This window comes from Osmerus mordax, chromosome 8 (genome assembly GCF_038355195.1).
Source record: "Osmerus mordax isolate fOsmMor3 chromosome 8, fOsmMor3.pri, whole genome shotgun sequence".
NCBI lineage: Eukaryota > Metazoa > Chordata > Actinopteri > Osmeriformes > Osmeridae > Osmerus > Osmerus mordax.
This window is the reverse complement of record NC_090057.1, coordinates 1,238,497-1,264,362: the sequence shown is the minus strand read 5'-3', so window position 1 is coordinate 1,264,362 and position 25,866 is coordinate 1,238,497. Positions and strand designations below refer to the sequence as shown.

The following is a 25,866-nucleotide window of genomic DNA, read 5'->3' as shown; positions in this document are numbered from 1 at the left end:
GATCCAACTCATCTATCAGATTCCACTCATGCTGTATAGCAGTCGCATATTCATGAAGGAGGATGCTTGCGGAGATTTCACGTCAAATAGACTGAGATAGAGATGAGAATTTAAAAATGCATGGTTATAAAATAAGGTTTCATCCAAAGTATATAATTGACTATGAATGTTACCTCTTAGGGCATTGATGAGCGTAAGTTTCAAAGCGAAGACTTTTTAATAGAGATGTCAGCAAGGACATCTCCTGAAAGGGTTGCTTTTAAAGTTTGAAGGAAAGCCCCTCTTGCCTACATACGTCTCACAGCTGACGATGCTTGAAGAGCACCTCCTAATCCCACATTTGACTTTGGACAAGATTGCTAATAGCCTCTTAATGATCAGTGTGTACCAAATAACCTTGAAAGCAGCACAATAGGGCCGTACGTTTATTACATATATCTGTGTGTGCGCTTTCGTAGAGGACAGCAGACTAAGGCCAGTGAAAGAGACAGTTGATGCATCGCTAAAATTCAGCTATTCTCCCAGCAAAGTCTAATAAATAACTAGTTTTTTTCTATGCTATTCCAAGAGCTTATCGGACCCTTAAAACATTAAAATTGTAATTAAACTAGGTTTCAAAGGTCCTGGAGGGACCATTTGATGCATATTTCAAGAGCATCTCAACTAGCAATTAAGTCATTCCTGAACATGCATGAGTGTCTGTGAGCGGGAATAAATTGAAGATTTTTATATTTCTTAATATAACAGACTGCACTTGCTGTGTATCATCACCACAGTTTACCTTATTTGGCATCTTTGATGAGGGCCTCCCTGGCCAGTTCAGTACCTCAGGAAAACAAGTGACACAACACAGAAATTATATAAACACAATCAAGTGCAGGATGAGAAGATCGTGTTAAGGAACAGGGCGTGACGAAGGCATCTGACCTGCTGTGTTGGTTCATATTGTTCATTTTCTTGGGTTTAATGCGCTAGGCTCCGTTGAACACCTAATGGATTACTTTTTAATGTCTCTACCCAGGATGGTAATTACTAGGGAGTAATTAAAGCATCAGAGGAGCATTAAGAGTTGTTTTCCAAGAGAACTGACAAATTCAAAAGGCTGCGATCTATAACATTTAAACATCTGGTACAATCAGGTCATGACATTCACTTTCACATTTATCAGAGTCCAAAAGATTTCTGAATCACACAAATCATGATGACCAGTTAGGATGCCAACACCATTATGGTGCCATCCTAGTTACTGAAGGTGACTATTGCATCAGGGGGGAATCATTAAGAATCTCGTGTGTGTAGATGTTTCGTTGTGTCTCGGTGTATTTGTAGTGGCTGACACAATCTAGAAGCAGACAGATCACTCTGTGGAAGCCCTCTTCGTGTCTGTATCAGAGACATCCTTCAGGACCTGGAGAATACAAAGCCAATAGTCAGTCAGAGCTGCAAAATGACATCTGGGTCACATGCACCACAGGGATACAGTCAAACGGCAAGCTTTTAGCCACTGGCTGAAAACGACCGTGGCCTGTATCTAGAGAGAAGAGGCGGGCAGGATGCGGAAATTAAGTTTTTACACATCGACACATTACTCAAACAGCTATTACCATTGTAAAGCGACCTTGAGCTCTGGAAAGGTGCTATAAAAATGTAACATTTGTATTATTATCAATGAATCTCCTGGTTAAGATAATGTAGTGCAACAGCCTAAATAAAAATATGTTTTTGGAAATCTAGATTGACCTATTTTACATTTAGTCATTTTCTCCATATGAATGTAAGCGTCAACTCCAAACGTTTACCCTAAATGTATACAAACATCATTATGATTCCACTCACAGCAGCACTGTTTAAGGTTAACCAATATACAGCAAGGTCATGATGCTATATTCTGAGCAAAGAAATACTGACTACTACATTTTTTTGCTGACTTTACATCAATTAGCAAATATACAAAGCTTTGGGATCTATCAGACCTTGACATTCAGCGGTTCTTCTTACAGCAGTATCCCACACACGAATGCACCCTCACTGCTAACGTCTGCTTGGAAGAGAATACTGAGGAAGGAGAAGGCCGGGGAACAAAGATGTCTGGGCCTCCCCGGGGGTGACGCAGGTAATGACCATGTTGGTTCTTGGCAGTGGCATCTTCTGTAAGTTCAGATCCTCCCCTCTGCCTCTCCTTGGTAGCGGAGCCACATTAGGTGTCTAAGCACGTAAAAGCCGTCTTGTTTTTTCCCCCTTTTGCGGGTGCCTCCCTGCTTTGCCTGCAACAGGATATGAAAGATGAGGAGATCCCAGGCGGAGAGAGGCAGAGCAGAAACAATGGGAGTGATGGCTATCAGTGCCACCAGCACGCGCTAGCGTTAGTCAGTCACGATGCTACTGCAAACTTATTTAGTGCTGGAGCCATTTGGGCCTTCATGCCTCTCCCAATATCACACACACACACACACACACACACACAAAATAACCTGTGAGTGTAGGCGCCAGCAAGTCATTCCAAGCAGTTAGCCTGGTTCTCCATTCCCAGGAGGAGATGCGGGGAGAGTGAAGCTGCAGGTCAATCTGACATTTCTCCCGTACAATCCACTACCGAGGCCTACTTTCACAGGCCTGATGACAAACCTTACTGTTCCATCTGTACCATTGATTTTGTCAACAGTAAATGACAAGCTTGCCAACAGAATATTAACATAACATGAAAAACATTTAGAACATTGATTAAAAACGTACATTAGGTTGCAGCTTTATTTCCCTTTTTCTAATCCACAACATCCTGCTAATGGCATTAACAAATGAAACTGTAAATGATTAACCAAGTGGATCCCTGACAGTAATGAGCCTGGATTCTCTGGGGGAGGGGTTATGCACATACATTCACTTCCCCATGTATAAAAATTAATAAAAAATGTGACGCTCTCTCCGTAGTTCCTAACGTTGTCACCGAGGTCCATTGAACACTGCCACACTTAGCATAACAGTTAACATAACAGTGGGTTCTAGGTCTCTCCTGGATTTGAGTGAACCGTGACGCTATTGTGATATAGTTCAGAGATAAGTCAATGAATAAAGCATGCAGCGTACTCATTCTGAAATCTTGTTTAGCCTCTGACTCCAGGAAGAGCCAGGTGGTTCAAGAAACAGCCCTACCCTTTGAGGTGGAACGCATAGTGCAGGATTTGCATGAGCGTGGTGTGCTTGCTTGCAGGCTCTAGGAACATGGGTCTCAGGTGGTGGCGGTGTCGGAGGGGGGGAGGAGAGCTCTTAACCTCCAGAGGAACAGGTCAGGTGGTGGCGGAGGGGGGGAGGAGAGCTCTTAACCTCCAGAGGAACAGGTCAGGTGGTGGCGGTGTCGGAGGGGGGGAGGAGAGCTCTTAACCTCCAGAGGTACAGGGCGAACAGAGGAAACTCATCGGACAGAAGCAGGACACGGTTCTCCAGGTGCCCCAACACGGTCTTCTGTTCTGGGGTCCAGAGCTGGCTGCTCACCCCGGCCCCCTCGGCCCCCCTGGGTGTTGGCCCCCCCTGCAGCAGCTGCTCCAGGATCCAGAACAGGTAGAAGGAGTTCTCATACAGGGCCACATCAAATGTCTCAGGCCCGTCGCTCTCTCCCTAAAAAACAGCATGGTTACATTGAGGTCACATGGTTACATTGAGGTCACATGGTTACATTGAGGTCACATGGTCGGAACATGCAGCTTCTGACTGCAGATTAAACATGCAACGCTTTAGCACGACTGTATGAGTCTGTCTGTCGTTGAAATGTCTGCATTCCTCTTCCCTTTCTCGCTTGGGCCATTCATACATTTAATCACCTGGTACTATAGGGAGGAAACGGACATGAAAGTGGTTCATAGTTCATCGGGAGAGGAAGAGTGGAGCAGCAAGTGCATGAGGAGGGGGGCAGAGCAGGGGGAAGGGCAGTTCCTTACCACATTTCAGGTTTTGTTTGTTTGGGGATTAAATTCCATGGAAAGACATGAAGCCTCATGAACTTGGGACTTCTAAATACGGCTGCGTTCTAAAAAGTTTTATAAATTGTGAAACTAATCATGGAACCACATGGGGGACACGCGCACGCACACACGCGCGCACGCACACACACACACACGCGCGCACGCACACACACACAGGTGGTCATGGATCCGGTCCCATGGTTTGCAGAGTGACCCCTGGTCTTGTCTGGTTTCCTGAAGCAAGATTAATGTGTGACATTTTCAAGTTTTAGAGTATCATAGCACACGCGTGCTTGGTATTTCTTGGCGTTCGTGTGTGGATGTAAGCGTGTCATTGCGACTGCGTGTGATGTGTAGCGTGTCACGGAGCAGAGCAGCATCCAGATGGCTGTCAGGTACAGCTCCAGGCTAGGCTCTCCAGAGGCCTGACAGGATGTGACAGAGTCGACTTCCCTCCCGCTGCCGACGCCATCGGGATTAAATCACGTACGGCTTCTCTCTCTGGGGTGGGAATGTGCAGCTCCCAAAATGGCTGCCTCAAAACTTTCACTGCCAGTTTGAGAAGCTTCGAGACTGTATTCCCGATCACTGGTACATGGCCATACAGAACAAGCGTACATTATTAGGGTTAGCTTGCACCATGTTCCATATTGCAGAGAAGACAAGGTTGTGGCATTACTCCCTAGGTAGAAGTCAAACTAAACTATAGCCTATTGTCTACATTTTGTGACAACACAATGCAGTCTAACCACTGATTTTGTGGATTTGACCACATTTTAAAGCAGAAAACGCAGTAAATCTCTTAGTAGGGGACTTGAATATAACTCTTCCCTTTGATGAAATTAGCTGCTGTAGTCCCATCATGGTAAACCATACCATTAAGAAAAACAAGCCTACTTTAATGAGATGTGCATTTCCACCCTTGACAATAGAACCAAAGAACAGAGCGTCAGAGGAGGAAGAATTGTGTCAACAAAATATGCTGACAAATCCTTCTGAGCTGGGGTAATAAGTGACCAAAGAGCTTGCTAATGAACCCCTGAACAGCAGCAGATAAGTGTCTGGGGCACAGAAAACCAACACAATCACACACAAGCCGTTTTCTCCAGAAAATGTTCCCGACTCTACAGTGTTTTGCATGAGCTCACATCTCAGTGTGATAGTGCAGACAGGGAAAAGGCCCTCCCTGTTCTGGTTGGAAACCAAAGCACAGCTGTCCCAGAGGAAGCTGGGCCAGCCACAGAAGGACTGATCGAGTGAGCGACGATCGTGACAAGATCTGCTCTAGTTAAGTCTCTAAGACGAGCCAGTTTCCTGCATTCTGAGAGGCCAGCAGGGTGTCATCCTGCAACCCTGTCGTCAGAGAACAGAGACACCGTAATGAAATAGACCCTGGGCGCAGTTTTAATCGGGCATTTGATTAGACCTGGGGCTCGTTACTGATCACAACCCTTCGCCAACCAGCCCCATGCCCTGATTGGACAGTGTGCTCTTAGAACCCCGGAGAGAATGGAGCAGAGAAAAGGGAGGAAAATTGAGAACGTTAAAATAAGAGAAATGTCATGTCTTAGAGGTCTGAAAGAGGTAAGGGTGCTGATGGACAGGGACTGATTGCTGGGCAGAGTGGAGGAGAGAATCTCAGGTTACATTCACACAAGCCAGAGGCAGGAAAGTGGATGAATCTGAGCACCACCTCTCTCCAGGCTGCCCAGCTCCACTTGGTTCCAGGAATCTGTGGCCAGGTGACCAGTAGGCCTGACAGCCCAGTATTAACAATCATCTAAATTCATAACCTGCAGTCCTCTGGGGTTTCAGGTTTCAAAATGACTGCTGTATACAGTAGTAAGAAAAGGTTTTTGGTACCCAGGATTTTTTGACACGAATATTCTCAGAAATATATTTATTTGTTTTGTCTTCTGTATTTGTGCTGAAATATAAAAGTGCAATGTAGAGATTTTTTTTCTTTGTCTTTTCATTTTATTATGTCTTATAGCATTTTTGCTTTTAAAATATTTGTCTTTGTGCCCAAGACTTTTGCGCAGTACTGTGCATAGAAACTTCCTGACGGCCATCTTTCTTTCTTTACAATTCTGCTTTTATCCTTCAGAGCTGCCTGGAGACTACCAGCTGTGGCCTGACATGCTCAGTGGCACACACATCCTTTCTGTTGACATGCTACAGACTGCATTACAAAAGCATTCTGTCGGCACATGAAAGGGTTCTTTTCGAATGACGGTTGTAAAAACAGATGCCACAAGAGACCTCAAAAGAAAGTGCAACTTTCTTTATGTTGAACACCTACAGCCTACGCCTCATGACACGTCTAGACACTTCTGGATCAATATGAAATATAAAACGTTTGTGGATCCCAGAATGGCCACAGCCAGCGATCCACAGCGTCCCACACCGTCCCTCAGCGTCCCACAGCGTCCCTCAGCGTCCCACAGCGTCCCACAGCGTCCCACAGCGTCCCTCAGCGTCCCTCAGCGTCCCACACCGTCCCTCAGCGTCCCACAGCACCACCAGAGAAGGGGCCAACAGTCTTATCCCTAACTAATCTACAAACAGTCTTATGTTGTCTGCAAGGTCATCAAAACAACTGGTATATCTCTCAAACCCTCCAATTAGATTTCAGTAAATGGCTCAACCTAAATCCAGTGGCTGCAGAGTAATTCTGTTGTGAGAGAAAAATAAACTTACACGCCTCAGATATTGCAGTTCAAAATAACTACCATCATTCAAATCCTCAAGGTATAAAAGCAATTTAACACGTAGAATTTCACTACATTACTTCCATTGTAAACATTACTTGTGCCGAGAAACTCATATTGCCCATCAAGCATATAAATTATCGCCACAGGAAACCTTACCACGCTGAGTGAATGATAAGAAAAACATAACCAAAACCCCCTCAGGCAGGCTGTATCATGACGGCTGGTTTGAGAATGAAACTCTCAATAAAAATGAGGAGACAAAGAGAAGCGACAAAAACAACTTCTCAACTGGCAGCCTCGTCCTGACAATATCATGCCCTGTCATAGTGTGTGGTCAGTCGCGTTTGGGATTGCAGAGCAGATAGCAAATGACATTCTTGCCGATTGTCATCAGACAGATGATGGCCATTGTACTACAGTGTGGACAAGTCGACGGTAACCGAGTCTTTGTTGCTAGCCCAGAAGAGAAAACAAGTACCGGGAATCGATTTTCTTTGTAGCCCAGAGAACAGGCTTGTTTCTGATGCTTTCAAACCATCTCTTTACAAGACAGTGCACTGACAATCCACTGATTTATCAGACTGCAGATCAATCTGAGCTGCCAGTGCATTCTCCACAATTATATCCAATGGTACATTGGCTCTTGTTTATATGAAAATGTTCTTTCCCTTGGGTTTGTCACAGAACAACCACCCAGTTCCTCTAGGTTATCTAAACAATCCTCACCACCACAAAATCTCCCTTTCCTAAATGAAAGAATACTGAAAATCGTTACACTGTGATATTATTTACATTTAGTCATTTAGCAGACGCTCTTATCCAGAACGACTTACAGTAAGTACAGGGACATTCCCCCGAGGCAAGTAGGGTGAAGTGCCTTACCCAAGGACACAATGTAATTTTGCGTGGCCGGGAATCGAACCGGCAACCTTCTGATTCATAACCCGATTCCATAACCGCTCAGCCATCTGACCCCCATTATTTGGGATTCTGGATCCTAAACTCCTTCACAGGTGTGAAGAAGTCAAACCTTTGACATTTACGCTGGAGATGATCTGCTGCGCCATCAGTTTATATTACAACTTCCCCAGTGTTTTAACTCTTATATTTAGTTAATTTCACGAGGAATGGGTTTGATTGAATAGAAAAGCCACAGGCTACAGAAACAGGTTGCCGTCGGCGTGATTCCACAACCCAACATTTTCCTCATTTCTCTGACCGGCTCGTCCTTGGCCTTCTCTGCTCTGTTTGCCATCCGTTTTTCCCATTAGCCCTGGAGGGGAGAGGGGGGGGGGCAGGGGCCCTCTTCTTTAACCCTGACTCGCTTCAGCCCATGGCAGCCAGGAGAGATGGCAGCCTCATCGCAGCCCTGATTCATGTCATCTCAGCTACTAAACAGATGACGGATATCGAGATGATCTCAATCTCCGAGTCCTGCGTGCGGGAATACTGATGGCAGGGTGAGAGCCTGCTGTAAGTAAGAGCTGTCTGGTGTATGTGTGAGTGTGTGTTTTCCTGTGTGTGTGTATGGAGTGTACCTCTGCTCTCAATAAATAAAAAAAATACTTCACAGAACTTAAATCGTCTCCTGAGGAGAAATGAAGCTCACATGTTGAAGAAGAGTAAACAAGATAAAGGCTGGTTAAGCTGAAGCTCTTTATCAGGAGAGACAACACCTACCTGCTTACATTAAGAGTGGCCCTGAGTGCAAGTCAAACTGTAATTAAAATGTGTAATGCTGTTTAATGAGGATCCCGACAAAGATAAAAAGAGCGTCGTAGTCACATGAAGATCCTTGGTTGTGCGTCAACATCCTTTAGAGACACGGGCAGCTATCTGAGCACAGCATTAGAGAGAGGGAGGCCACCACCGAACAGCTACAAACCCTGACGATGTCGCTGACGCTGCCTTTAAAGCAGAGGACCTTGCTCTGACAAGCTGCTGAATTGGAGCCGGCGAGGTGACGGCCGTGAACAGGGTCTGTCAAGGGGGAGACGTTTGCCTTCGCCATGCCGACCCCTTAAGCTTGGTTTCGTAATTCGACTTCAATCACACACAGCCTCATTTTGCTTCTCTGTTAGAGACGCAATGAGATCAGGGGCCGGCTGAAGCGAGACGACGTCTCTGATCCCGGCTGGTCCGCCAACCCTCCTCTCCAGGCTCCTCTTCTTCTCTTAATCTGATCTTCAAGTGCTTCACGTGCTGGGGAGATGGGAGAGATGCGCTAACCACGAGGGGTTAGCGTCACAATGGCAGTCGTTTGTTAAGCGCAGGACAAGCCGCCTCTAACACACGTGGGGAGAGGCGTAACAAGGAGTACAAGCTCACACCGCTGACAACACGGTCATAATGAGCATCACCGTGATGTGCAGGGAGACATTCCTCCAGTTCCCTCTCAGTCACGCACGTCAGCTGGATGCACAACGCTACAAAAGATGCCCGTCGGCAGCGTCACAGGAAATCAACCACAAACCTGCAACTGCAGTGCACGAACATAATGACCACCGCTCGTTCCCCAGCTCTCTTGTCACATTTCGATCTCAAAGGCCGTGCACTTTACAGCAGATTGATGGGCACAAACCAGAGGTAACGCCCAGTGCGTCCTAATCAGCAGTCCAGTCCTGTCGGCTTGTCATGCACCTCGGCCCGGAGTCCTGAGAGCAGATAACTCTTCCTTACTGCCATAATGAGGGCCGCAGTTAGACATAATCTTGTGCCATCGCCATAACTGCCTCAGTATTATAATATACGACAAATGTTATTGATGCTCCTGCCGATTGCAGCGATCCAAAAGGGGCCAGAGATTGTGGTTGGCCAAGATATAAATAGTCTTGGGTCTGTTCCAGGACAAAGGTACACTCTTTATCACTTCTCCTGCTGACTCAGACATGCAAAGAATTACTGACCTCCCTGTGTAAGTCATAAAAAGAGCCATACACACGGCCAAAAAATAAACTGATGACCTTCCTGTTTGTTTAGGAAAGTTCTGAAAAAGGAATGCAGTGAAGAGTTGTCTCTCAAGAAGTGAAATGCTGTGCTGTGATGTCAAGCAGCTCAACCTATCAAGCCACGTGTGTGTGAGTGAGTGTGTGTGTGAGAAATATTTGTCCTGACAAAGCTTTTTGTAGTGACCCTGAGGCGGAGAGGGCGTCCTTCAGAGAGCCTGAATAAATATCCTACAGTGCACCACTGGTACAGCCTGTTTAGAGAAGGGTCCTGATTCTGTCTCTAATGGAGCCTGGCTGGGAGAGAGGCGCTGTGGGGCTCTGACTCGTCACTGCCATGCCACTGCCTGGCACTGGCATCGACCCTTGGCCCAGACCTCCTGTGTGTGTGCATGTGCACACAACACATTAAGGCTTCGGGCTGCCATGGCGACATGTAAGGAGAGAATGCTAGGAGAGGAAAGTGCTGGTAGCGTAAGAGGCTGCCAGGCACCGATATGTCAGCTGGGGAGTGGGCTGCTCAACCGAAAATAACACATTTCAACTGACAAAGAAATGTTATTAAGAAGTCATGAAAGATGAACTCTGTGTCTAAGGGACAGTTTGTTCTAGCGAGTATTAGGAGGCAAACGTGGCATTAGGAGAACACAAGCTGGTTCTACGGAAGTCTTTGGCTGGAGAAGGTGTTTGAAGCTCTGCGTTATCTAGCTCATGACATTTAGAGAAGAGAACTGAGGGGGTCTGGCCATGGACAGCATGAATCCAGAGATAGAAAATGTTCCCTGAGTGGCGGTGCGATTTCTTGGGCACCAAGAACAAATCTATCTGCTGCTGCCCTTCACAAGCATCAGCAGGGAAACGAGGGTTTCATGTAGCTCTGCCATGAAAACTGAGGCCTGGCTGTCAGCCATGTCTCATCCTGCAGCCAAACTTAACTTCCTGCAAGCCCTCTCTGTGGGCTGTCTGGAAGCTTAACTTCCTGCAAGCCCTCTCTGTGGGCTGTCTGGAAGCTATACAGACGTCCTATAATTGGAGGATAGTTGACCCTTGGTCCAGGCAGGTCAGTGTTGACGCCCGTGTCTGGACAACCCTTGTGTTTCTCAGGAGGGGAGAGTGAACTACAAAAGGTTTAGAATCCCCTTCTAAAGGTCCCAGCGCCCAGCAGACAAACAGCGGTTAGCATAAACGGCACACAGACCCCAACGTAGCAGGGACCTGTGTTGAAGGAGGAAGTGTCTGGGTGTTCTGTGACTTGTTTGTCCTATGGGCTGGTGTTATGGACTGTGTGCTTTGACTGTCATGCCCTCTGGCAGACCAACACGGTGCCCCAGATGGCGGAGCTTATCTGTATGCTACGCCGCTCCAAGGACAGTAGCTTCCTGCCACAGTGGTGCATGAAGCTGTATCTGACAGACTCCTCTCCCCTCAGAACTGCACCAGCTGACCCGCAGCTCTGATAGAATTGGACTCCTTAATGTTACTGATGAAATATGAATCGTCTAAAAATAGTCTAATAATTCTTCTTTAACTGAAGGGAAGCCTGACACCAGAGCACATCCGTTTGTACAGAACACCACAGTAACTCATGTTGTTTATAATTCTGCTGCTAATCATGATTACTGATATCTGATCAATAATCTGAAATTTGCCAACAAGAAATTAGGTGCACGGTCTGTAAAGATCTGGGAGAGAGAGGAGATGCCGCCTGACCTCCCCAACAAGGGAACAAGCGCCCCTAGCTTTAACCCATGCTGACTGTAGGTCAAGGAGTTTCAGAAGGAAACTACCGCTTTGCTTATACCAAGTAAAGGGTTAACAGCCATCTCAACACTCGCATCCATCGCTGTAGAGAAACTAAAAATACACTTTGTCTGACAAGTCGGATGCTTGTGTATGCAGCGACGAAACCTACGAGATACAGGCAAGGAGTTTGGAACACGCACAAATTCACTCACACACGACATCTCTCTTGTGGTGGCAAATTCTCGTGGTACTGTGTAATTCGACTAGTCAAGATGGCGGATTTTGCTCAGTTAACACAGGGAAAGATCATGCCTCTAAAGTTAGTGTGATATCAAGTATGTATTAATTTTAACATACAAGGGGATTTGTAATGATTGCATAGTCATTTTGTCAGTGCTTTATATGTGGGGAAAATAAGATGGGAAAAGGAATTTAAACACGATAAGCTTCACAGTTAAGGTTAGAGAAACCATTTGAGTATTGATAGATGGATTTTGTAGAGTTACATTTTGGAAAAGTTATCATGTAAGTGATTGTTGATGGTTGTTAGATGGGAAGAAGTTTAAGACTTCTCAGGAAGATTTGGGGTCAGTGGTCAAGCTTTGTAAATTCAGATTATTCTTAGATAGGATTTTTTTTCTTTGAGAATATGTAATGATATGGGTCACACTTGGTTAAGGAAGCTTTAAAGTTAGGAAGTTATTTTGGTGTTGATAGGAGTCAACATGGTGTTAATTACTTCAGTTGAATGAGAGAACGGGACCTTGAAGACTAAGTCAGACAACAAGAAGTCAGTTACCTATTAACTGACCTCTGTGAGAATGTAATTGTTTATCACTGTGCAACCTTTTGTAGTCTATTTTGTGTGAGATTCACAGGCAGGTGAAGGAGATATGGTGATGGATTTGAAATGGAAAATCCTGGACGGATCCGGGGTGAACGGGGTAATTCCTAATTCTCTTGACTATATTCAAATCTACACAGTGCCGCTAGAATGTTCCTTGACACTCTGCACTTCAGGAAAAGCGTGTAACTTCCACTTTATGATTTCTCTGGAGAGAAGTGTGTGGCTGCATGTTGTGAAATTATCAAAACAAGCTCCTCCCTTCTCCGAATGGCACGCTCTTTAGATGATCACAGAGATTTTCTCAACGCTTCGGAAAGCAAGACAAGCATCTGGCTGATCCACAAACCCACTGAGAGACGAGCTCAAGGTGAAGCCTCCGCAGTAAAATTGGACCTCAACTAAACAACTGTGGCCTTCCAGGAAAGTGCATGTGGTCCAGGAAAGTGCATGTGGTCCAGGAAAGTGCATGTGGTCCAGGAAAGTGCATGTGGTCCAGGAAAGTGCATGTGGTCCAGGAAAGTGCATGTGGTCCAGGAAAGTGCATGTGGTCCAGGAAAGTGCATGTGGTCCAGGAAAGTGCATGTGGTCCAGGAAAGTGCATGTGGTCCAGGAAAGTGCATGTGGTCCAGGAAAGTGCATGTGGTCCAGGAAAGTGCATGTGGTCCAGGAACAGATGTTCCTACTCCCCAGGTAGAGGCTAGTGCTGAGCTTCTTATCTGGAAGAATAATTGAAGAAAACATATTTTTTTGTCACCTCTCCTGGCGTGGTCCTGTGTTGCCAAAAAACCCTGGTAAACCAGACATGTTCCAGTTTACAGTTGTGAGTGAAAAAGGTTGTTAATTGGATGGACTAGAAACGAACTGTCGGTGAAGGTTGTCAATCGCATACAGTAGCTGGAACCACACAGATCATTTGTGTAAAATAGAAAGCACAAAGCTATCTTTAGGAAAGTGATCAGTTCAGGTTTTGATTTGAAATGTAACCTAATTCTGGATAGTTTACTCGGCTAAGAGTGCTAGTGTTCACATATCTCTAAACGCAGTCATTTGTAAATTTAACGATTAAAAAAAGGTAAAGGCTAAGTCATTTCTGTTGTCTAGCTTAACTTGATACACAGCCTGTAACATGTCTATGTCCCTACATGAGGATGAACTAGGCTACATGTCCACACATCCTGCCTTACTGTGAGTGTCTCACAGCATGCTGAGAACAAACTAGTGGAGTCAGACTGCAGCAGTGTACACTGTAGCACTGCAGCAGTAGTCTGTTTTCTGATATTGCCACACAGCAGGGGTGGAGGAGAGTGCAGGAGAGTGCTGATGGATCTGATGCAGGCTTGACTGCAGGGCTGTTCAGGCTTGACTGCATACTTCTATTCTTAAAAAAATAAAAATAAAAACTATTCATAAGTATGCAGTGGCATAACGACATCTCTGACGTTGATAACAAACCAAACCGTTTCAAAATCGGTTGAAAATTGAGCAAGTTATGGTCATTTAAAAAGTACATGTAGCAACAACACAATGTTATGGGTGAGCGAGTTGACTGTAGCAAGATGGCCGCCATGTGCGGACGTTCGACTCCGTTGGCCGGCAACGTGGACGAGACATCTACCCTTTATATATATCTATGGATAGACCACGTTGTCCGGGCTTCGAGGATTGTCTGATAGTTTTAATGCGTCATGCGGCCCTCTTGTAGTTTTTGAAGTGCAGCCTACAGCTCCTTCCGTGTACTTCCCTGTCATTCACCCTCATTATTGTACAGAGCGTAGCTCATTGTTTTATGTTTGTCCAATCAACCCACAAGAGGTGGAGCATAATCCTGTGATATGAAAGTCTTTCGTACCACAACAAAGACGAGCCTGTCTCGGATGAAGCTGGTGTAGTGCATGTGGCGCAGGGCTGATCAACTGATGTAGTGCTCCAGAGTTCCTCATCAAGTATTGCCCATGTAGCGAGTTTGTCGCTAAATTTGATAACTTTTCACCTTCCGTAGCAAAAAAAAAAGCGACTTTCCGCTACTTTGACAATCTCCGTTTTGGTTGTTGAGCAGCGGCAAAATTACTGTAATTTTACTTCTGTGTTGTTTTAGCCGACAATCATGGTATCTCCCTCACCCTCCCCTGTTGTTATAGCTGCCAAACATGGTTAGTTTACTTAGGTTAAGGAGCTAGGTGTGGTTGACGTTTAGGGTTAGTGGTTGGGTTAGGGTTAGTGGTTGAGGGGCACAATTTGGTTTGGATTTTCAGAGAGACAATAGCGACTTCAGGTGAGATATTTTTTGCCAACACTGTCCTCCTCACACAGTGCATTAGTCCTCGAGTCACAGGCTCAAAGGAGAGGGTCTAATTGCAAAGTCTGGTTAAGTCTTTAAACACCACTACTCTTGAAACACTACAAGGTTTTGTTTACCTTTCATTTGTAGAATTCCTTGAATTTTCAGATGTTGTATTCCTGCATCATTGACACAAAGTCCTGAGAACATATTGGACTCTTATTTTATATAGATCCCTGGTTTGCGCCTCGCTCGCAGGCAAAACGAGGTTATAGAAATTCTCCCCATTTGCTTAGTGTTGAGCCTGTGGCTCGAGCAGGCTGTTCTGGAAGAGGAAGCGAAACTGGCACAAACACGCGTGACTGCCTCTCCTCAGTGGGAGTGGAGCTCAACAGGAGAAGAATCTGCTTTCCTTTCCTATTCACATATTTCAATTTCACGGAGCCCCCAGGGGCAGAGTTCTTTGAGCACATGCTGGGTGTGGGGGCGGGGTGTGTGGGGGCGGGGGGTGTGGGGGCGGGGGGTGTGGGGGCGGGGGGTGTGGGGGCGGGGTGTGTGGGGGCGGGGGGTGTGGGGGCGGGGGGTGTGGGGGCGGGGGGTGTGGGGGCGGGGGGTGTGGGGGCGGGGGGTGTGGGGGCGGGGGGTGTGGTGGGGGCGGGGGGTGTGGTGGGGGCGGGGGGTGTGGTGGGGGCGGGGCACGGACAGTCTGACTCCCACCCCAGCACCATGTCTGGCTCAGACTAGGCCCTGACACCCGGGGATGCTTCTGTCTCAAGTCATCTCGGAGCCCACATCGTTTACTTCGGTGTCGCTAACCCGAAGACTTGATTTTTGAACACCCTTTTATGGAAATGGGACAGTGTCACAGTTGCAGCAACAGTCTGGCAAAAAATAAGAGAGAGCGAGAGACAGGAAGAGAGAGACAGTGACAGAAATAAACACTGAAAGATAAAGAGACAGAGACCATGAGAGGAAGAGAGTCCTGGAGAGAGACAGGAAGTGACACCTAGAAAGAGAGAGACCTAGAGAGAGAGAGACCTAGAGAGAGAGAGACCTAGAGAGAGACCTAGAGAGAGACCTAGAGAGAGAGACCTAGAGAGAGAGACCTAGACAGTGAGAGACCCAGAGAGACAGCAGGGTGATGGTATTATTTACCTGGCAGGTGTGGCAGAGGTGGTCTGCCACACGGTCGATCTCAGATAGGACATGACGGATGAGTAAGGACTTCAACAGACTACTCCCTCCCAGGAGGATCAGACAGCCCGTCAGTGTCTCCTGGACCTGGCTCTGAGGTACACAACACAGGAGCATGTCAACACAGGGCACTAACACTGGGGTGTCAGGTGAGCGGTGAGGGAATCGGGCTAGTAATCCGAAGGTTGCCAGTTCGATTCCCGGTCATGCCACGGCAAGACACTTCACCCTGCTTGCCTCGGGGGAATGTCCCTGTACTTACTGTAAGTCGCTCTGGATAAGAGCGTCTGCTAAATGACTAAATGTAATGTAAATGTAACACTCAACATGTACCCCTCCACCCCCACCCCTCTCCACTGCATTCAGGCCCTCTCAGATCTATCACTCAAACTGACTGCTGAGACAATCGAACTCAGCAGTGAAACCTTAAATGACCTTTACTAGTGCCAGCCAGCCACCAGCAGCAGCAGTCTCAAACTAGAATTCAAGTGCGTAGCCTTCATCAAATACATTTTGGATGCTAGCGAATGGCAAAGAGGAATAGCATGAGTAAGGAGAGAACGAGATTGCTTCAAGGAATCTCAAGTTGCACCATTACAGCTGTTCTCTGTAAGAAGCACAGGAGGCGTTCTGGCTGAGGGTTAGGAGATGAAGACTGTGCTGAACAAGACTCGACAACATAGTTGACACATCAGACTGGTCTGATTGTTCCCCTTGTCCATCCTGCAGCTGATTTGTCTAAGCACAGCCTTTGATGTTGGGCTTTGGAGGCTATTCTAACCAGCCCCACTACTTGAAAACAATACGAGAATGATACAACATTGATGTCGCTTCATGTGATTTAGCAGGCTTGTGGTGGGAGACAAGAAACACATCACTGTAAATCAGTTTGACACAAAATAGACTTGTGATGAAAAACAAGCAGTAAACGGTCTCTGTCTGAGAGGAGCATAAGGGAGGGGGGTGTTTATGAGACCAGACAGAGAACCACCGTCTGAGCCGTTCCCAAAGGTTATTAATGAAAAGTGACTGAGCCATCCATGCTAGTGCGAATTTTTCCAAAAAGAGTGATATTTGAATGACGGCACTGGGGAGTCTGGGTCTAAGATTTCACTGTCTGTGAAGCTTCATCATGGACAACCTCCCACTAGACCTGTCTCCTCTAGACCTTCCTCACTACAAGGCCGGCACCAATTACTTTTCAGAGCCCCAGCCAATGGACTCATCATCACAGCAGGCAGCCACACACAGAGACAACTGGCTACCTGGATCACTTCTCATGACCGGATCTCGTCCAAGGATGTCTTGTTTAACGACTGCTTCTTGTCGTCAGTTTCTGTGACCGGGGCCCCCCCCCATGCTTGAAGGCAAAAGCAATAATGCCTGCTCACAATCGATGCTTATAATAAACATAGGCTAACTGTTTTGCTTGTTAGAACATTTATAGCTCAATGGTTTGTCAGCTACAGTATTTTACTGGCACAGGAATGAGTGCTTTGAGTCACAATGCATTAGCAAGAAATGGGAAAACAGCAGCTGTAATATGATTTCCTGGATTTTAATCGAAATGAATCGACCCTTATTAAATCAAGAGGAAAAATAAAGCCTGAGGGCCTGTCCCTGCTGTTTCCATGACCACGACTGTACATACTGTACGCAGCTAAACCAGGAAACCGCTCAAAACACAGAAGGGACTGAAAAAACATCAGTCCTCAGACTTCCATTTTCTGTCATCAAAGAACACTCAACCCGTATTTTTAACACAGACAGACTAACCCTGTTCAAACAGCCTGCTATGCATCTCTTACAGAGATAAGAGACACAGAAATAAAAGTGCACAAAAACATTATTTAACTGACTTTTAACAGTGATATTACACGTTATTTAACTGACAACAGTGATATTAAACGTTATTTAACTGACTTTTAACAGTGATATTACACATTATTTAACTGACTTTTAACAGTGATATTACACGTTATTTAACTGACTTTTAACAGTGATATTACACGTTATTTAACTGACTTTTAACAGTGATGTTACACTCCCTTGGCCGGACTGAGCAGTGACCTCATGAGTCATTTTTATGGAAATGGCCCAAAGGTTGGCGGCCGATACAGAAACCTGAGTTATGACTGTGTGCACAGACAGCATAGTCTCTAGGCTTCATCCTCAAAAACACCCAGAGTCTAGCTCACGTAGTCCTGTAGGTCACTGAGGGCATCTGGATTGCATATCGCATGATATGCATTTCTTTTTTGGGTGGAGGGGGTATATAATGGGGAGTCAGGTGGCTGAGCGGTGAGGGAATTGGGCTGGTAATCCGAAGGTTGCCAGTTCGATTCCCGGTCATGCCAACTGACGTTGTGTCCTTGGGCAAGGCACTTCACCCTACTTGCCTCGGGGGAATGTCCCTGTACTTACTGTAAGTCGCTCTGGATAAGAGCGTCTGCTAAATGACTAAATGTAAATATTGTGTGTGTTTTTATCATGCTGTGGCAGCAGTCCTGGTCAAGTGGAAACACAGCTCTCCTTCTCCTCTAGTGACAGAGGACATTGCATCTTGCCCTCCTGTCCAGCTACACTACAGCCCAATTTCAGGAGGCCTTGATTCATGCGCTGTGGCACTGTAGAGCCATCTTAAGCCACTCAGTCACTACCTAGAAAAGGATCATTGCCATCTAAAAAAGAGTTAGTGTTGTTATAGATGTACTCCCCTCTGATCAACACGTCAGCCTGTCTTAAAGACATATTACTCTGAACAGTACTGGATCAGAGATGACTGTTGATGACACGCCACTGCTGTTTTCAAATAAATACATTTGACATACAAACTGTATGTAGGGATATTTATTTATCAAAAATCTATTTCCAGATACACAGAGGTGACTGTCAAGAAAATATTATTTTGGCAGATTTGAAACACTGTGTCAACATTTGACACAGTGTGTTATCGGCTGCAAATCGAGTCGTGCCAAAATAAATCAAAGCTAGCTTCAGGCCTGATTACATTGAAATGAAATATTTGTTTAATAGCTTGTAATTAAGTGTAATTGCTGACACCTTAAAGTAAAACTTCTCTGATTTTCATGAATCTCAATAGGCTGTATCCTTAGCACATCCCAGCATTCCTACCTACAGTAAAAGCCTCTGATTGGGAACATAATGCATAACCAGGGTGAAAATTTTACTTTTTTTGTTCACCGGCCAAATAGCTGGTGAATGTTAAAATTTTACCAACCACTCAATAGATGAACAGTTTTTTGGGTCTGGTGAGTGAAGCATACCTATCAGACACTTTTTACCAGAATTTGGCTGGTAACCTCTGCTTATTGTGTGCACCTGTGCATTCGTTAACAGACTGTGTGAGGATGGCGTCCTTCGGACAAAACATGTTAAACAGTAATAAATGTTATATACGTCTTACAAGTTATGTAGCCCTTTCTATCACCACTCTGCCTCCAGCTCAGCTCTCTCCAATATAACTATTCTTTTAACAATTAGTATTAACGGGAAAGGGAAATATGAATGATCCTGAGTAGTACTGAAAGTCATTATAAAGTGTAGGCTACTAGTTAAAATTGTACAGGGATTACCCTTTATAGCAGCAGCTAAAGGCCCTGAGCCAGTCTCTAGAGTGGTATAAACCTTCAACTGATGATTGTCACAAAAGACTCTACAGCCTGACATCTCACAAGGAAACTAATTTTGTAAACCTAGCGAATGCATCAGGTCTGATGTTCATCAGCTTTGATGCAACAAATGAATTACTACTTGAGAAGATCAGAGCTGCCCTCTACAGTGGTTTGCAGTATAGATGTCAGAAAATACTCCCTCTTCATGTTGAAGGTAGAGACACACCCTTCACAACTCACTGGTGACGGCCTATATACAACTCCTGATACCAAATGATTTTCTGCCTCTTTGTTAGGATCTAAGTATTGGTGCTGTCAGTCATGAAGGGGATGGAGTAGATCGAGGAAATCTGTTCTTTTTTGTCAACACTCTTGAGCTCTCATATGAGTATTTAAAGCCTATGGTTTGAAAAAAACTAAATGCATAGGCCTAATATCATAATTACTAAGCACTAGGGGTGTAACAATATATTGTGTAACAATATATGGCAATACAACATTTTTACGATATGTATCGTAGAGTTATGGCAATATTTTTACAATACGACGTCCGTTTGATCCTATTGTTTGAGCTACCAGCACGCGCTGGTAAGTGGTACCTACTCTGCACCTGCGTCATGCGTGCATTCACTGCATTCACAGAAATCGCTTGAACGGAGTGAACTAAATTGTATGTACAAAGAAAATAATTGAAAATGTTTTGGAAATAAATCTGTTAAGTGAATTTCAGTTCAACTTAAAATGTTGTTCAAAATATTGTGACTTGTATTGTACACCCAGTATTGTGATGCGTATGGAATCGCGAGCTGAGTGTATCGTTACACCCCTACTAAGCACAGACTTGCTGTAACACCGAGGTTCACCATGTCTTCCTCTCCCTACTATATGTGTCATTATAATTACTGACCATAAATGTCTGTGCCTTTTACTGTTTTGTATCAAACCAAATGTCATTTAATCAGCAACTGACTCTAGGCTTTGACTGATGGTTAACATCTGGTGATAACAGACTCATTTCATCTCAGTCAAATTTGTCATTGTCTGGATATTGACAAGAATCTAATACATTCTGTAAGCTGGACTGTATACATTTAAGAATCATGTTTAGCAAATGTCATGCTGGATTAAAAACCGACACATTCACAGTGTAAATGTCATGCATTTGAAACAAATATTTGGACCAGTATATGCCATACTTAAAAATAGCCTACAATATTATTTTCTTACCCTGTTGAGCTGATCGTTGTCCAGTAACACACCAACGAGCTCTTTAAGGGCGTCCTCCCCCTGTATGACGACCTGCCCTGGGGGCCTTCTCAGGGGGTTCCAGTACTCCATCGCCTGGGCTGCCACGCAAGCTGCCTGGCGGAGGAGAGGAGGCGGGGGCAGGGAGCCCCGGCAGATGCCAACCACACTGGAGAGCAGCTGGCACACAGAATCTCCTACCACCAAACTGTCACTGGCACTGAGCTCTGCAGCATTGACACCGTCCTCACAGCCCACTCTCCGGAGGGCACACACACTCTGGAGGAAGTGCATGTGAAGTAGTAGAGACTTCCCCTGTGGGAATCCCTCAGAGGGGGTGAAGGATGGGAGCTGAGGGCCTGACACAGCTGGTGGTAAGAACTGTCGTACGCTGGTGTCGGTGCAGCTTCGAGTGGGCAGTAGAGCCTCTGTGCTGTTCTCTGTCCCACAGCCAGAGTCCATGTCTGAGTTGAGCTGGTCGTTGAATGAGCCCATAAGGTCCTGAGAGAATGCATCCATGAATCCATCTCCTGAGGGGGTCATCAAATCAACCATTAGATCAGATTTCCCACGTCAACATGACTCAGTGACTAAGCTGCACACTGTGCTAATAGCTTTTTTTTTTACGTCAAGTCTGAAGCATGACATCCTGTGTCATTGAATAAGACATAGCCTAATGTCCTTTTAACCCAATTAGTTTGGTCATTAAACTCAATTTGCATTGGTATCTCCTTAAAGTATGTCACCTTGGGTAATGTCATAAAATTCCTACTTTTGCAACAAAACCTTGTTTCCAAAGCAACCCTGTGTGCCAACGATGCACAACCTCAATAATTACCAAGACATTCATTAGCCACATTGCCCCTTCACAATGCAACTAACTGAAGAGCAGTCTCACTCCTATTGAGATCTAATCAACACCAATGCAATACCTGCAGAACAGCCAATCTGAAAATAAACAAGCAACATTTAATGAGCATGGGTTTTGAAGTTAATCAATAACACAATATTATTGGAGTCAGGTGGCTGAGCGGTGAGGGAGTCGGGCTAGTAATCCGAAGGTTGCCAGTTCAATTCCTGGTCATGCAAACTGACATTGTGTCCTTGGGCAAGGCACTTCACCCTACTTGCCTCGGGGGAATGTCCCTATACTTACTGTAAGTCGCTCTGGATAAGAGCGTCTGCTAAATTACTAAATGTAATGTAATGTATTATGGAGGCTCACAGCTACAGTCCAGCTGCATCTATAAAAACTAGATAAACCTTAATGAATAAACCTATACCTTTATTTAATCAGAATAGAAACAGCATTTCCCCTGTTCCTTTAGCATAGGCCTCATCTATCTGCAGGGGCATTTGGTCCAATTTTAGACACTCGGTATGACTTGGCTGATGATCAAATCCTAAAACCTTTCATTATCTGCAAAGACAGTAGCACAACGGAGTATGCTGGCGGGTCGTACAGATCGGCCAACGTCACACAAATGATCGAGAAGACTAGCCTAGCCCAAGGCTAATTGCCGAGAAATGGTTTCAATGAGGATAGATATTTACATTTAGTCATTTAGCAGACGCTCTTATCCAAAGCGTTATACCAACGAAAATGATTACTTTGTGTGAACGGTCAGAGCTCAGCACCATACTGTTCGGCAGTCATTTAGACCCACCAGCTTCATTCTGTGGCTTGCTTGGCTTGGAAAGCAACTTGGTGAGAAGTAGTTCTTGCCGCAGTCGAAGCACTTCCTCTTGCAGCCCCTGGGCTTTAGTTCTCCATGCCTCATCCTGGCTCCTGAGTTTGACGGCTAAATCTTCAGCATGCAGCCTACCACTTTTCCCTGGAGGCCTACTTTTAATTACAGCAACGGCCAAGGCTAGTTTGGATTTCTTAACTCTCCACTCCGGCACATCTGTTTATGAAATACATTACATTAGTATGGTAGCCTATACATCGTTTGTTGAAACCTCTTTTATGTCTTAGTAGCTAGCTAACGTATTTCTACACACCATAAGACAGATCTTTCTTTGAACACACTTTATCTTATGAAACAACTGGACACATGGATTTTGTAATCCGTTTCAGGCAGGTCTTGCTGTAGTAAGTTTCAAACCTTGATAACTAATTAGCAACTTTACTGCTTACTTTGAGCTCCCGAACCTCGCGCCAAATCGCCATTCATCTTCCAGATTATCACCAGGTTGTTAGCTACTAGCTATGATGATCAGTTTGTTATTCAACGATATTTCCAAGTTAACCTAAACTATAACATTACTTAAATGCTTAGTAGGTTAGTTAGTTGGTTTATTACTATATAGGCAATATAGATGCGAATTGTGTCTCATTATCGCAAATGAAGGTGGATGATGTCAGTGACTAGGTGGCTAGCCTTAGTGTTCGGTTGATCAAAGCTAGCACTGAGCTAGCTCTGGATAGCTAAAGTGAAAAAGGTGAAGCGGGGTCGCACGAGTAGGCCTACTCTGTGAATGAGTGGATATAGACCAATTATCACCTACGTCACACGACGTCAAGCAGGCTCAACTGCGCATGTCGGTGGCAAAAGACAAACTTCTCTTGGATTAGTCTCCCGACTGCAGACATATATACGGAGACCTTTTCAAAGCTGTTGAAAAGCTACTAGTTCATGTGTATTATGTATATTACATATGAAGGAGAAACAAAACCAAAAATCCCCGCCTTGTGTACACACACACACACTCACTTTGTCTTTTACTGACATCATGTGAAAAAATGCCGCGTTGCCTATAGATTTGTTATTATGTCAGAATGTAGGCTATGCTTATTTTAGCATTTAGGCTGCATAGACAGAATCCAAGGGCTTTATGACCCAGTGGATGAAACCACTCAGTCGGAGTGATGAGAGGGAGAGGGCCAGTGTTATATCTGACAGTATTCTGCAGTGCGTTCAGTATAAAACCAGTGAGATGCCTCGTCCGCGCCGAACTTCTTAAGTGCCGCACAACTAACGCTGGACTGAAAGCGACATGACGAGGTGATGATTTTTACCACTTTCAGCGCGTTTATAATTTTTCAATGCACTTTTATCGTGAAAATGTATCGCAGTAAATATTGGTAGAATAGTTTTTTGGAACAATTGGTTTTCCTCAGAACTGTTGCAGAAACCATAAATGTAAAATAATGGAAAGTCACGTCAAAAAGGATATTTCAGAGACAACCGAAAAACATTTATTCGTTTAATTTTTGGAAAATCAACGTGCATCAAATGGACACCAATGACGATGGAGCGGTGTTTGATTTTGAGAAGATGACAAAAAATGCAACGTTTTATGTTGGATAAGCAATCAGCTTTTGAAGCTAGATGACATCTATCAAGCGCATCGAGGGATGGAGCACTCTAGTCACTTAAAGCCAACATCTGTTGTTTATGGAGAGTTTTTTAATATTTCAACCAACGATACAAATCGGACTTTAACGTCGAAAGAAGAGAACGAGTCTAGTTTAGCTTTCCAAGTGGGTTTAGCTGTTACGTTATCTCTACTAACTTTTGCAACGACTTTATCAAATGCGTTTGTTATTGCCACTATATATAAATCTAGAAAACTGCACACCCCTGCAAACTTTCTGATTGCTTCTCTTGCTCTTACAGACCTTTTAGTGTCGATATTAGTGATGCCAATAAGTGCACTGTACACGGTGTGCCAATCCTGGACTCTGGGTCAAATTATTTGTGATATTTGGTTGTCTTCAGACATAACGTGCTGCACCGCTTCTATTCTTCACCTGTGTGTGATTGCTCTGGACCGTTACTGGGCAATAACAGATGCTGTTGAATACTCCAAGAAGCGCACTCCAGCGCGCGCTGCGGGAATGATCGCCACAGCCTGGGTTATTGCGATCTCAATATCTCTTCCGCCCTTCTTCTGGCGTCAGGTCAAAGCTGAGGAGGTAACCAGTTGCAACGTGAACACTGACCATATTTTCTATACAATTTACTCAACTTTTGGAGCGTTCTATATTCCCACATTGCTACTTATAGCCCTCTACGGCAGGATCTATGTGGAAGCCAGAAAGAGAATTTTGAAACAGTCGCCTTCCAAACCTGGAAAAAGACTGACCTCAGCACATTTGATTACAAACTCGCCAGGTTCAGTTGCATCGACTTCATCTCTTAACTACGGAACTAACGACAATTGCTCTTGTGACACTACATCCACTGCAAATCTAAACCAGGTGAAAGTCACCGTGTCTGACGCGCTTCTAGAAAAAAAGAGGATATCTGCAGCCAGAGAGAGAAAAGCTACAAAAACTTTAGGAATAATTCTCGGTGCCTACATCATATGTTGGCTCCCGTTTTTCATTTACACTTTATTAGTTCCTGTTTGTGATTCATGTTTTCATCCAGAATTATTTGACATATTCACATGGCTGGGCTACCTGAACTCTCTAATTAACCCTATTATTTACACCATGTCAAATGAAGATTTCAAGAAAGCTTTCCATAAACTCATTCGCTTTAAATGTTGCAGGTCCTGAAATTGGTAATATCAAATAGGTAAAAAGAGGTGTATTCGATATAAAAGTTGCTAAACCACTCAACATCTATAATGTAGAGGATGCATGCTTTTTTATAGTAAAAAATACTGTGTTTTTTCTGAAGTAGCCAGTGGTCTTTAATTAACATGGTAATTTGGCAGCACCAAATTTATAAGAATGTATTCTTCTGTTTCACTGCCATTATGTAAAATGTCCAACATCCTTGGCCTGTGTCTGTTATGCTGTTGCATTTGTTGATATGCAATTATCCGCCAAATCTTTTCTCCAAACAATTGATCTCATCCTTTAATGGTTGAAATAGTGCGGTAGCTGCAGATGGTTCGGCATAACTAACGGATTCTTAAGGCCAATCCTCTGAAAAACAGCACAAATATTTTCGTGCCTAAGACCTCTTGATTAAAAAAAATCAGATGTGCCTGCTTTATAGAGACACGGATGACATTTAGCTAAACAGATAGAGATCATGTGTGAGGACTAACACTCATAATTGTCATGTAAATAGTCTTTACATTGTGAGTAATGTTTACTCAAATTGGACTCCATACAAAGCTCAATGTATCTGTATGCATTGTAAAGTGTATGTACAGTGTGTGTACATTATTTATGTTATATTTGTTATATTTTGTTAAGGAGCTTGACCTGTGGATGCAATCAAACCATTGCAAGCCCACGGGGCATCACAGAATACGGTTTGTATAATTACACTCAATTGTCAATTGTACCACAGATTAAACAGAGCCTATTGTGAAACAATTCAAATATCACCACCCACCATCAT

General features: G+C 44.6%; 2 protein-coding genes across 2 annotated transcripts; one reads left to right on the top strand and one right to left on the bottom strand.

Annotated features, from left to right (window-relative positions):
- Positions 1–3,336: 3,336 nt before the first annotated feature.
- mei4 (meiosis-specific, MEI4 homolog (S. cerevisiae)) lies at positions 3,337–21,076 on the bottom strand. Its single transcript, XM_067241627.1, has 3 exons — positions 20,540–21,076; positions 15,639–15,770; positions 3,337–3,612 (listed from the first exon to the last, which is right to left on the bottom strand). The coding sequence occupies exons 1-3, from the start codon at positions 21,074–21,076 to the stop codon at positions 3,337–3,339; spliced, it is 945 nt and encodes a 314-aa protein (XP_067097728.1).
- Positions 21,077–23,918: 2,842 nt separating this feature from the next.
- LOC136947788 (5-hydroxytryptamine receptor 1B-like) lies at positions 23,919–25,067 on the top strand. Its single transcript, XM_067241983.1, has one exon. The coding sequence runs from the start codon at positions 23,919–23,921 to the stop codon at positions 25,065–25,067; it is 1,149 nt and encodes a 382-aa protein (XP_067098084.1).
- Positions 25,068–25,866: the final 799 nt, after the last annotated feature.

Excerpts from the sequence above, each read along its gene's own strand:
- mei4 (XM_067241627.1), bottom strand. The coding sequence starts at position 21,076 with ATGGATGCATTCTCTCAGGACCTTATGGGCTCATTCAACGACCAGCTC. Across the intron at positions 15,771-20,539 it reads ACAACGATCAGCTCAACAGG|AGCCAGGTCCAGGAGACACT; the intron begins GTAAGAAAATAA and ends TGTGTACCTCAG. Across the intron at positions 3,613-15,638 it reads ACCTCTGCCACACCTGCCAG|GGAGAGAGCGACGGGCCTGA; the intron begins GTAAATAATACC and ends GCTGTTTTTTAG.
- LOC136947788 (XM_067241983.1), top strand. The coding sequence starts at position 23,919 with ATGGAGCACTCTAGTCACTTAAAGCCAACATCTGTTGTTTATGGAGAG.